General features: G+C 45.9%; 1 protein-coding gene across 4 annotated transcripts in view; it reads left to right on the top strand.

Moving 5' to 3' along the window:
* Nucleotides 1-12316, top strand: part of SNX29 (sorting nexin 29) — a 591891-nt gene that overhangs the window by 218366 nt on the left and 361209 nt on the right. For all 4 annotated transcript variants that reach the window (XM_064478172.1, XM_010980034.3, XM_031433266.2 and 1 more), the window contains 2 exons: nt 123-186; nt 2343-2471. In XM_064478172.1, coding sequence (XP_064334242.1) covers nt 123-186; nt 2343-2471 — 193 coding nt within the window. The remainder of the gene's footprint in view (nt 1-122; nt 187-2342; nt 2472-12316) is intronic.

The raw sequence follows: 12316 nt of genomic DNA, 5'->3' as shown, positions 1-12316 counted from the left end.
GAAAGGGGAAAGGGAACTTGTCTAGACAAGTTGCCCTGAATAGCACATACTTCAGACCTGTGAGGGGACGGTGTAGCAGGCGAGATCTGCCACTTCATTTGGACTCTGCTTTGTCCCCTTAGGTGAACTGCGACAAGCCATCGTGGCCATGATGAGCAGGAAAGATGAGCTGGAGGAAGAGAACAGGTATCGAGCTCTCCGGGCGGGAGTAGTCTCTTCCTTGGACAGTCTTCGTCTGGGACACAGAGAATATCGCAGTGAAGGAAGTTTTGCTTTATTGGCACAATTGTGACCGGTGATTTCTTGCTTTCCAGCCTGGGATGTGCCATTTGAGGATATATGTTGTGGCTGGAGTGTTAGCACGGATTGAAAACCTTACGATCACAGCACCATCTTAGAACAAACTGAGAATTTGCGAAGCAGCCCCTTTAATTTTTTAATTCTTTTTTTTTTTTTAAAAACAGCCTCTGAAATAGAATTCACAAATCATATAACTCACCTATTTAAAGTATACAATTCAGTGGTTTTTAGTGTATTCACAGATATGTGCAGCCATCACCAAAGTCAATTTTAGAGCCTTTTTACTACCTGAAAAAGAAGTTCTGTCCCCAGGGCAGTTGCAAGCGTTAGGTGACCTTTAATTGAGGGTCTGTCTGCCATGTTCTGAGCACTAGAACACTTAGTTTTCTCAACTCAGGAACATCTAGGGTAAGACTTTCCCCAAAGCCCAGTTGCAGACACTGAGAGGCCAAAGGGTTTTATTCATCTTTTATTCCCTGTTGGAACCAGTGCTAGAAACCAGCCAGCTGTTAGCTGTATTGCTGCCCTCTGACTGCCCAGATGTGAGCTGCTCCCCTGCTAGGACCCTGCTTGGTTGCAGGGTGGGCAGTGGCGGGATCTGCCTGCAATCCTCTGCTGAGCCTCCGTGAGCACGACTGGGCGCCTCGGCGGGGGTCCGGGTGGCGTGCGCGTCTGTGACTGTGTGCGCTCGTGTCGCCCTCTCAGTCCCGTACTCAGAGCGGAAATGGTGTCCTGCTGACATGCAATCACGATTCTCCTGTTTAAGCCTTGATTTGGGCCCTGCTTGACAAGCTTCTCCCTCATCCTTTACGGAAACATGTAAAAGCAAACAAGCATGATTTGTAAAACAAGAAAGTGTTTTACAAAAGGAATCTTCAGACACTGCAGTTGCGCAATTTTCCAGTGAGAATCAGCTTTCAGCATTGGGCTGTAGACATCACCAGATTCGTTTTCCTTGCTCCAGCTGGGGCCGTTATCTTGGAGAAAACCAGAGGTTTTGTCTTGCCTTGTGAAGAACAATAGTCCCTGTCTGGTAATTTCTTCTCCTTCCCAGAGAAAGAAGAAAAACACGCAGTGTTTGTGTCAGGTGGTTCCAGGCCCCAAGAGGGGAATTTTCTCAACACTGTCAAGGAACACAGGTCTGGGAGGGTTCAGTGAGCAGTAGGGGTGGGGAGGTTCAGACGCTTTTGCTTCTGTTCTGATGTCACATGGCAGGTGTCCTCTTGATTTAGGATGGAGCTGCACCAAAGTTAGTAAATGTTTTCTAGAAATAGCCATATGAGGTCCAGCGAAGTGGATGGTCAGAAGAACCATGTTTGGCTCATTTCCCGGTGGTAACTTGTGGTTATTTCTGGAAGAGCTGCTGTCTTCTCTGCTATTTAAGACAAAAGATGACAGATATGCAAGCGAATGTGTTAGGGAGGGTTAACAAACTATAAATACAATATAAAGCACGTTACGTGCAATGTCAGATTACATAGCTTGGGTAGACACTACGTATGCTCGTTTAACCTGGAGGTGGTGGGGGAACACGAGAGAAGTGTGCTTTGTGGCAGACGGAGGCACGAGGCTCCCGCTGTCTGTCCGATGACCGGAGCCTGTCATCTGATTTCATGGCTTGGTAGTGGTTTTGGCCTGCCCCGGAAATCCTTTCCTTTGTTAAGCCTTTCATCCAGTGTGGCTGTGACAGAATGTCCCGGTTTAGCGTGCTGCACCTGTGCGTGGGATGTCCTGAAGGGGCTGGCCCGGGATGTGCTCCCTCGTTGTTTTCCCGTGATTTAAGCTGCCTACAGGCTCTCAGGGACACAGAGCCGGGCCGCAGCTGGTTCCCCAAGGCGCTCATCCTAATTATTACTTGGAGGCTTGTGGGCCAAGTTTGGTATCTCCTGAAATCAATTTATGTAAGATCGACTTGAATTATGGTTTCTGCAGAGTCTCGTGGAAAATGAATGAATTAGGGCTTGACTTAGGTGAGTAACTGTTCTGGGCTCTGTGGATTCTGGGTTGACAGCATCTGAACAGATGGGGCCTCCTCTTCCCAGGTCACTGCGGAACCTGCTTGACGGGGAGATGGAGCACTCGGCTGCGCTCCGGCAAGAGGTGGACACCTTGAAAAGGAAGGTGGCCGAGCAGGAGGAGCGGCACGTCACGAAGGTCCAGGCGTTGGCAAGGTAGGGAGGGTGGAGGGACCAAGGGCGGGCAGGCTCTGTTAAAACCCAGGCATACCTTTCATCAGCACTTTCTAATTAAAAAAACAAACAGTGACCAATGGAAGTAAAATTGATGCATCTGAAATTATTCATTTCATTAAATATTGAATAAATATTGAATAATATGTATACATACGGTTCAAAATACAAACGATACAAATGCTTACCCTCTGCAGTCCCCAGCCACCGGCTCGCCCCTGGAAGGGGGCAGTGTTACTGTCCCAGAGATGCTCCGTGCATACACGATGAGATGCTTATGCACCTCTTTTTTCTTCTTCTTTTTCTTTTCATTTCCTTCGCCTCCTCCTTGTCTCTCTTAATGAAAATGGTCACATATCCTACACACCACCCTCTTCACATCTTAGGGACTGTTCTGTGCTGGTGTACCTGAGGCTGCCATCTTTTTAACAGCTCCCGATACCTCTGTCCAACTGCACCAGCATTCGTTTGGCCAGTGCACCAACAGCCAGGCATCCGGGCTGTTTCTAGCCTTTGGCGACTTCTGATGATGCCACAGTGAATAACCTGCTCCTGTATGACTGTATTTGCTAGAGAAATGCCTGGACGTAGAAATGCTGGGTCCAAGTGCAGTGCTCTTTAATGCTGATTGGAGGTGGTCTGCTTGCCCTCCATGGAGGCTGAGAAGTACGTTCAGTGGCGGCGGGCGAGGACCTCACCCAGTGTAGCCTTGCTCCCGCGGTGGGTCCGACTTTGGGGTCTTTGATAAAATCACAGGTGAAAACAGCACTGGCAGAATATTTTTCAGTATAGTTCAGAGTATGGTTGAGCCTTTTTAAATCTGAACCATCTTACTCTTCTGTGACTGTTTATATCTTACTGAAGAGAACTGTCAAGCAACCCTCCTCCCCTGACCTCCCAAAACCCCAACTCCCATAAAACCAGGCATTTCTACTGAATTTGTTCATGTGCAAACACATTTTTATACACTAAGCTTAAAATCTACAGCCTGTCCTTTCTTAGCTGCCTCCCTCCACCACTTAAGCTTCATGTTAACCGTTTTTATATGCCTGGACGTAGCATTTCATGAAGTTAATGTACCATATTAAAATAACCATTTTTGATTGCTGGGTATTTGAGTTCCAGGTCCCCTCCCCCCCCCCCATTTTAGGTAAGATAAGCAATTTATCAGACTGTTCTTTAAAACTCTTTTAACATAAGACCAGGAGATAAACACATCTTGCGGTGGGTGTGCAGGGGAGTCCAGGGCTAAGTGAACTGCCAGTGGCATGTCGGCTCTCCTCATGCTGCCAGCTGGTGTGAGTGACGCTAATACAACTGTTATGTACATGTAATTGAAAGCTGGCACTGTGATCCCATATTTAATTTTAATTTGAACCTCTCTCCTGCGTTCATATTTTTAAATGACATCTCTAGAACATCAGAGACAGTTAAATGACTATGATAAATACAGTCGTAAGTACCTAATTTGGCATTTTCTCAACTGGACCACCCGTTCGCCTGGTCACGCGAGGGTTCTGCGGTGTAACTGTGGTTTATGTTCTCAGAGACAGAAGCCTGCGGGGACTCTGTTTCTGAATCATCAAAGAAAGATGGACTTCTAGACCCTGTCATTTTTTATTGTGTTAGGAGTCAGCTCAACCTTGAGTCCCTCCTCCATTGCTTGCAGATTGTGTGTTTTGGGTGACTTGCTTAACTTCTACAAGCAGGCTGATTTGTGAACTGGAGAGGATAATCTTATGTACCTGAGAGGACCCAGCGAGGAGGGATGTGTGGGAAGGTACATAGGTGCTGGATAGCAGCGAGCAGTTGTAAGTGTGTTTTACGGTAAATGTATTTTAGTATATGATAGTTTGGGGGAAAATTTTATTTAGCCCCATGAATAGAATAGAAAAAATAATTTCTTAACTGAGCAATTTTATAATCTGAGGCCTCCCCGTTTAAACAGTGGGTTGCTGAGAGTTTAAGGCACCTGAAAGTTTGCAGGTAGAATGAACATGTATAAAACTTAAGATGGAGAAAACAGGAAGAAAGCCAACAGAGCAATGGAATGTGTAAGTTTTGAAACACTCAACTGCTAACATGTTCCAGACAGACTTGATGTTTGCCAACTGTCAGAACTTTCCCCTTGCTTCTGGTCACAGAAGGAGCAGCTGTCAGTGTTGTGAGATGGTGGATATGAGTGGTTAGTCGTTGGTTGGGGACTGGGGGTGCTGTCCCCGATGGGCGGCCCTACAGTGTCACGTGCTTGCCCCAGGGCTGCCCTGTTCTAGGTCCATGTGTGTCCAGGTGGCAGGTTTCATAATGCAGACGGTTTAGCCCAGTAGTTGGTGGCACGGATGCTGGCTCTGGACCGCGTGGGTCTGATCTGATCATGGCTCGGCTGCTTTTTAGTTGTCTGATGTCAAGCAAGTTTCTTAACTTCTCTGTCTCTCAGTTTCCTTGGCTACAAAACGAGGATAAGAGAACTCTCTGCCTCGTAGAGTGGCTGTGTGATAAAGTGAGAGAGAGCCCATATGTCGGCTCAATAAATGTGCTCCATAAATGCTGAAAAAAGCTAGCCATCATTACCATTTTTCTAGTGTAATAATTATATTACTAAGAAACTCTGCCTAATCAAAGTTATGTTTTAATGGCAATGGTGCAGAAAGAATTAAGAATTAGGCTGTTTCAGACTCAAGAAAGTGAAATTATTTTTGCCATGAGTATTCTAATGCTTAGAGCGTGTTTGGGTGTATGTGTGTCTTACTGGCTCTGAGTGTAGAGTAAAATTGAAACAGCTCTGTGCAAACTTAGCGTTTCATTACACATTCATTTTGCTCAAAACTTACGCTTTCCTTTGATGCTATTGTAGCTCAACAAAGAGCAAGGTCTTATAACCAGCCCAGTGCCTCTGTGGCCTCAAACAGCTGCTCCTTCCTGAACAGAAGCATTATAACCAGTAGCATCTGAGGGTCAGTAAGTCTCATTCCCTGAATAATTGATTGTCTTATCTCTTGCGGAATTAAGAAAACCAAGCTATGAGACAGGTGTTAGCAGAAAGAAAACACACATTTACATGAGCTGAAGTACCTTGGGGGGAAGCAAGCGGACAGGGTTTTGGGATTATTGCAGGGCCATCTTCTGTTTCTGCTCTTTGTATTAGTTACCTCTGGCTGTGTAACAAATTATCTCCAAACTTGACAGCTTAAAACAGCAAACATTAATGATCATCCACAATGTCTGTGAGTTAGGAATATGGGAATGGCTCATAGTTTTTCATAAAGTTGCAGTCTAGCTGTTGGGCAGAGCTGTAGTCATCTGAAGGCTTGATTGGGGTCGGAGGGGAGAGTCTGCTTTCCAGTTCACTCACGTGGCTGTTGGCAGGAGGCTTCAGTTCCCTGCCTCTCTGGGCCTCTCTGTAGGGTTGCTCACAACATAGCAACTGGCTTCCCAGGGTGAGTAACCCAAGAGCAAGGGAACACCCAACATGGAAGCCACCGTGTCTTTTATAACCTAATCTTGGAAATGATACATGAAATGATACATCTGCTATGTTCTGTTGTCACACAGGTCAACCCTGGTTCAGGATGGGAGAGATCTACACATGAGTGAATACCAAGAAGTAGGGGTCATTGGGGGCCACCTTGAAGGCCACCTGTCACACCCACCAGGCTTCTATTTTCCTGGGGGCAAAAACTACCCCAATCTCTCTTGGCTGGCTCTTCCTCTTCCCCATTCTGTGTATGTGGTTTGGTGGAACTGACCTGGGCTCCAGAGCAGGACAAATGGTGTGTCCTGGACAGTCAGCTTGTTCCATCCCTTGGCCACCATGATTGGGTCACAGGAAGGCGTGTGTCCAAGCTGATCTGATGTGAGTCAATTCTAGCATTCTTGAGAGGGTATGATGGAAACCAGAAGTTGTTGGCAGCTGTGTTTGCTACTGTGGGGAAGATCCTGACCCCAAATCATGACAGCACAGTGGAGAAATGGAGAGCGGGAGAAACCAGCAGATCCTGGTATCATTTGAGCTCCTGGATCCAGTTCTCCCTGCCATCGTTTTTCTTCTGGACCACTCAGTTTTGTGAGCTAAGAAATTCCTTTTGTGACTTGAGCCAGTTTGTGACTGGTCTTCTCTCCGTGAGAGTCCTGAGTCCTGACAAACCATGCTGCCTTACTGACTGTTAGGGGATGGGAACGAGTAATGTTTTTTCTGTGCATAAGTAAAATCGCTCCCTCAGCAATCAGCCTTGCCAGGTCAATGAAGCGACCTCCTTGTTGTGGTTACCAGTGAGCCGAAGAATGTGTCGTGAGGATAACCCGCTGCACCTGGGCGCTGCTCAGGGCCTTTCCTGCCTGTCTGTGTGTCAGGACCAGCCTTCCGAGTATTCTTCCATCACAACTTTCCTTTCCTCCCGTGGAGTTCTGGTGTGCTGACAATAACGTGTTCCTGGCTGTGTCACTGGGGCCATTATCTTTCCCCTCCGAGCCTCTGGTCGTCCATCTGTAAACATTTAGAAGAGGGTGGTGGCGTGGGGCCCTCTCCGCACCGCATGAGAGGCGATGCTCAGCAGGATGCTGTGGGTGTGTCCTGGTTGCTGCTGGCTTGGGAGGGCTGTGTCTCGTCCTCAGCCAGGGAAGCAGTGCAGTGACCTCTCAGGCCTCAGGTTCCTTGTCTGTGAACTGGGGCATAATAATCATAACAGATACTTATATCAATTTGGTGGCAGAAACCCAAACCTAGTTAGCTTGGGACAAGAGGGGAATTTCGTGTTGCTGGCCCTGGTCTCTTTCTTCAGGTCGTCACGGGGCCTGGGTGCCCCCTGGCTCCCAGGGTTTCTCCCTGGCTCTTGGCTGTGTCCTTGGTGTGTTAATGTCATTCTAAGGTAGGGCCTCTGCACACAGCGGCAGAGATGGCCTCTGTGGCACCAGGCCTCGTGCAGGATCCAAAGAGAAGAGACTCTTTCTCCTGATGGCCATATGTTTGTCTCATTTTAAGAAGATTCTTCCTTGGGTGTGTTGTGGCCAGGAGTGAGCAGACGGCCATGGTTGACAGCCTCGCCGGGCCCCCAGGGCAGGTAGTGGGCAGATACATCATGTCTGTCCTGTTCCCTCGTAGGATGGTGGGGAAGATCACATGAGCTCACCATCCTAAGGCACTCAGTGCAGCTCAAGGCCCATCATAAATGCTTGGTGAGTGTTCCCTCATGTCTTCTCCCTGGCTGGTGCCATGGCTCCCTGTGGCTAGGGATGCTGAGGTTGGGCCCAAGTCTCGTGGGTCCTTGGCTTGACCCAGCTTCCCCCTGCAGTGAACATCTTGGGAGCCTTTGGCCACTGGCCTTCACTTGACCTTCAGCCCCTCCTGGTGTTACTTTTCCAGCCCTGCCTGCCCAGCATGTATCCCTTTGTTTATTTGTCCCTGATGGGCTGCTGGGCCATGATCTGCTGTGACAGCATCCTGGGTGTGACAGACCTGGACTGCACAGTCTGTAAGTGGGACTGGACCAAGGGCCTCGGTCCCTTCTCACATCACTCCATCCAGCCCCCAGAGACCTTTATTGACTTTTTGTGAAGGCTTCATTTTATTTTTATGATTTTACTTATTTTTGTTATTTTTTAAATGGAAGTATAGTTGACTTACAATGTTGTGTTAGTTTCTGGTGTACAGCATGATGATTAAGTTATACATATGAATAGTCTTTTTCATATCTTTTCCATTATGGTTTTATTACAAGATATTGAATAGAGTTCTCTGTGCTATATAATAGGACCTTGTTTATCTATTTTATATATAGTAGTTAGTATCTGTTAATCACACACTCCTAATTTATCCCTCCCCCCTCTTTTCCCTTTCGGTAACCGTAAGTTTGTTTTCTATGTCTGTGAGTCTGTTTCTGATTTGTAAATAAGTTCCTCTGTATCAATTTTTTTGATTCCACATGTAAGTGATATGATATTTATCTTTCTCTTTCTGACTTACTTCACTTGGTATGATAATCTCTGGGTCCATTTGTGTTGCTGCAAATGGCGTTATTTCATTCTTTTTTATGGCTGAGTAGTATTCCATTGTATATATATACCACATCTTTATCCAGTCATCTTTGATGGACATTTAGGTTGCTTCCATGTCTTGGCCGTTGTAAATAGTGCTGCTATGAATGTTTGGGTGCATGTGTCTTTTCAAATTGGACTTTTTGTCTTTTCTGGATATGTACCCAGTAGTGGGATTGCTGGATCATATGGTAAATCTATTTTTAGTGTTTAAGGAACCTCTTTACTGTTTTCCATTGTGACTGCAGCAATTTACATTCCCACCAGCAGTGTCGGAGGGTTCCCTTTTCTCCACACCCTCTCCAGCATTTATTATTTGTAGACTTTTTGATGATGGCCATTTTGACTTGAGGTGATACCTTACTGTGGTTTTGATTTGTATTTCTCTAGTAATTAGCAGTGTTGAGCATCTTTTAATGTGCCAGTTGGCCATCTCTATGTCTTTTTTGGAGAAATGTCTATTTAGGGCTTCTGCTCATTTTTTGACTGGGTTATTTGTGTTTTTGATATTGAGTTGTATGAACTGTTCGTATATTTTGGATATTAACCCCTTGTTGGTTGCAGCATTTGCAAACGTTTTCTCCCATTCCATAGGTTGTCTTTTCATTTTGTTGATCATTTCCTTTGATGTTCTAAAGCTTTTAAGTTTGATTAGGTCCCATTTTTTATTTTTGCTTTAAATTCTTTTGGCTTGGGAGATTGATTTAAGAAAGTATTGCTACAGTTTATCTCTAAGAATGTTTTGCCTGTGTTCTCTTCTAGTTTTATGGTGTCGTGTCTTATATTTAGATCTTTGAACCATTTCAAGTTTATTTTTATATATGGTGTGAGGGAATGTTCATAGCGTTGCTGTGAACGTTTGGGTGCATGTGTCTTTTCAAATTGGACTTTTAAAAATTTCATTGATTTACATGTAGCTGTCCAACTTTCCCAGCATCACTTGCTGAACAGACTGTTTTTACTCCATTGTATATTCTTGCCTCCTTTGTCATGAATTGACTGTAGGTGTGTGGGTTTATTTTTGTGCTCTCTATTCGGTTCCATTGATCTAATATGTCTGTTTTTGTGCTAGTACCACACTGTTTTGATTACAGTAGCTTCGTAGTATTGTTTGAAGTCTGGGAGGGTCGTGCCTCTGGCTTTGTTCTTTTTCCTCAGGATTGCTTTGGCATTCTGGGTCTTCTGTGGTTCCCTATAAATTTTAAGATTATTTGTTCTAGTTCTGTGAAAAATGTCATGGGTATTTTGATGGGGATCACATTAAATCTGTAGATTGCTCTGGGTAGTGAGGCCATTCTAATATTTTAATATTCTTCCAATCCAAGCACCTGGGACAGCTTCCATTTCTGTGAATCATCTTCAGTTTCCTTTATCAGTGTTGCATAGTTTTAAATATAGAGGTCTTTCACTTCCTTGGTTAAGTATATTCTGAGGGTTGTTGTTTTTTTTTTTTTTTTTTTTTTTTTTTTGGTGAGATTTTAGATGGTATTTCTTTTTCTCTTTCTGTAAAGAAATGCAACAGATTTCTATATATTAATCTTGTATCCTGCTACCTTGCTGAATTCATTTATTAGTTCTCATAAGTTTTGTGTGGAATCTTTAGGGTTCTCTATGTAGAGAATATATAGTGTCCTCTGCATATAATGACAGTTTTTCCTCTTCCACTCCAATTTGGATCCCTTTTATTTCTTTTTCTTGTATGACTGCTGTCACTAGAACTTCCAATACTATGTTGAACATAGTCGTTCTTTTATGAAGTCCCACTGTTCAGTTCTATCTCGAGAGAAACATGCTCTGGAGAGCTATTTCAAATCCATTGTGTAAAAGGAAATGGAACTTTTATAGTTAGGGTGAGTAGACACCAGAAATAAGGTCCAGTTTTTGTCTATATGTCCTTTAAAAAATTAGCATTTGCTTTCTTGTCTGATTGTAAAAGCCTATGGCTGTGAACTGAGATGGGGGAAGGAAGAGCGGGGTTGCTGTAGTGGACAGTGTATTGTTTCCTGAATAGCTCTTCCCTCCATTTCTCCCACACTGGAGAATCAGCCATGGCTTGATTTTAACATTTTTTCCCCTTTGACTGGTGGGGGTTGAACTTTCCTAGGCACCAAGGGTCTGTCCTGATACGTCGAATCTGGTCGAGATAATTCCATCTCCTTTCCAAAATGATTGATTCAGGTAGCCATGACTTGACCCAACTAGGTGTGGTGATTGGACTTAGCTCAGGAAATGGGCACATGATCTAATTCTGGTCATGGAGATGTGGTTGAAGTTTGCTAGGGCTTTGGAAGAAGATGGTCTCTTGCTTGTTGGCCGGCTGGGGTGGCTCCCTTTGGACCCTGTGCTGTGAGGGGGTAAAGGCTGGAACTGCTGTAGCCATTTTGCCACCACGAGGGAGATGGCTGAGGGTGAAGCTTATGCTTCAGCCTGGAATGGAGAGGAGGGGTGAGGAACTGGGTTTTTCTTATGACGTCAACGGGCTACTGAGTTAGCCTCTCTTGGAAGCCAGATTTTCCCCTTGAGTGGCCAGTAAATCCCCTTTACTAGCTAAGCCATTTTGATTTGGACTTTCTGTTTCCTGCTTCATTAGAAACGCTCATTGCTATAGGAGGCTTTGCCCACCACCTCCTGCCCAGCCCCGGGCCAGGTCAGGTCCATCCATGCTGTCTTTCCATGGGAACCAGTATCCTGCCTTCACTGTGTTATTGTCCAATCATATATCTGTACTGTGTTCCCTTTCAGTCTGTCAGCTCCGCGACGGCAGGGACATGCCTTTGTGCTTCACCTTGTTTGTCTTCCTTGCCCCTAACTCCATGCCTGGCACACAGTAGGTGCTCTGTAATAATATTGATAAGGGAGTGCAGGTACCACGGGACCAGTGACAGAGCCACTTGGTCTGAGTCTCATTGAAGCATGTTAGCTCTTTGGACACGTGACATCTCTCCTCTCAGCACCTGCTCTCAGCCCAGCACAGTCACACTGAGCTTAGCTTCAGGCCTGCTGGCGGTTGTCATTTGCCCCAAGACGATATTCTGGTCACTTCTTGAGAATTGGTGCCTTCCTGGAAATCCCTCAGCCATCTATGTAAATCTTATCAGTTAAGATAGGTAGGTAGTGAGAGCTCTTAGTAGTAATCAATGGGAGCCCACCTGGAACAGGCTTTAGAAAAGATGCTGTTGACTGGGCTGCATAACTTAACAGTTGCAGGGAAGAGCTAGCATTTGCCCAGCTGATCCGGGGGCTGGGGGTGTCATGCGGGACCTGCGTCCTTCTGTGTCGCCCCCTTTCCCCTTGGTGGCTGCTTCGTTCTCAGGCTTGCTCTTCTCTTGTGGTGACAGGAGGGCCCCCAAGCAGCACTAGGCATAAATCCCATCAAGCTGGCACCAGGGGAAGGAGAGCATGTTCCGAAAGCCCTGGAGAAAGTCCTGGGAGTCACTGTCATTTCCCAGGGATGTGTTACTCTTGCTGCCCGGGGCCTGGGTCACGTGTCCCCTGGAGCCAGGAGACAGCTCGCTTTCCTCAACTGGCCACACGGAGCAGAAACAAGTGACAAAGTCATTTCCTGAAGAGGAGGAAGCTCTCCCATTGGGGAGTTCGTCCCATCAGATGGGGGTGAGTGCCGGGTAGGCAGAAACAGCGGCGTTCCCTGCCGTGGGCTCAGCTCCTCATGACGTTTGGAGTCTAGGTTTCTCAGAGTACAGGTCCTGTGCTGTCACTCTCGAACCAACCCTCCTGTGAGTGACAACGGGGGAAGCCTGGACTTCAGGTCATCCGGTGTCTCGCTTTGTTCTTTCTGG

Source organism: Camelus dromedarius, chromosome 24, assembly GCF_036321535.1.
Source record: "Camelus dromedarius isolate mCamDro1 chromosome 24, mCamDro1.pat, whole genome shotgun sequence".
Taxonomy (NCBI): Eukaryota; Metazoa; Chordata; class Mammalia; order Artiodactyla; family Camelidae; genus Camelus; species Camelus dromedarius.
This window is presented reverse-complemented; position numbering and strand designations above follow the sequence as displayed.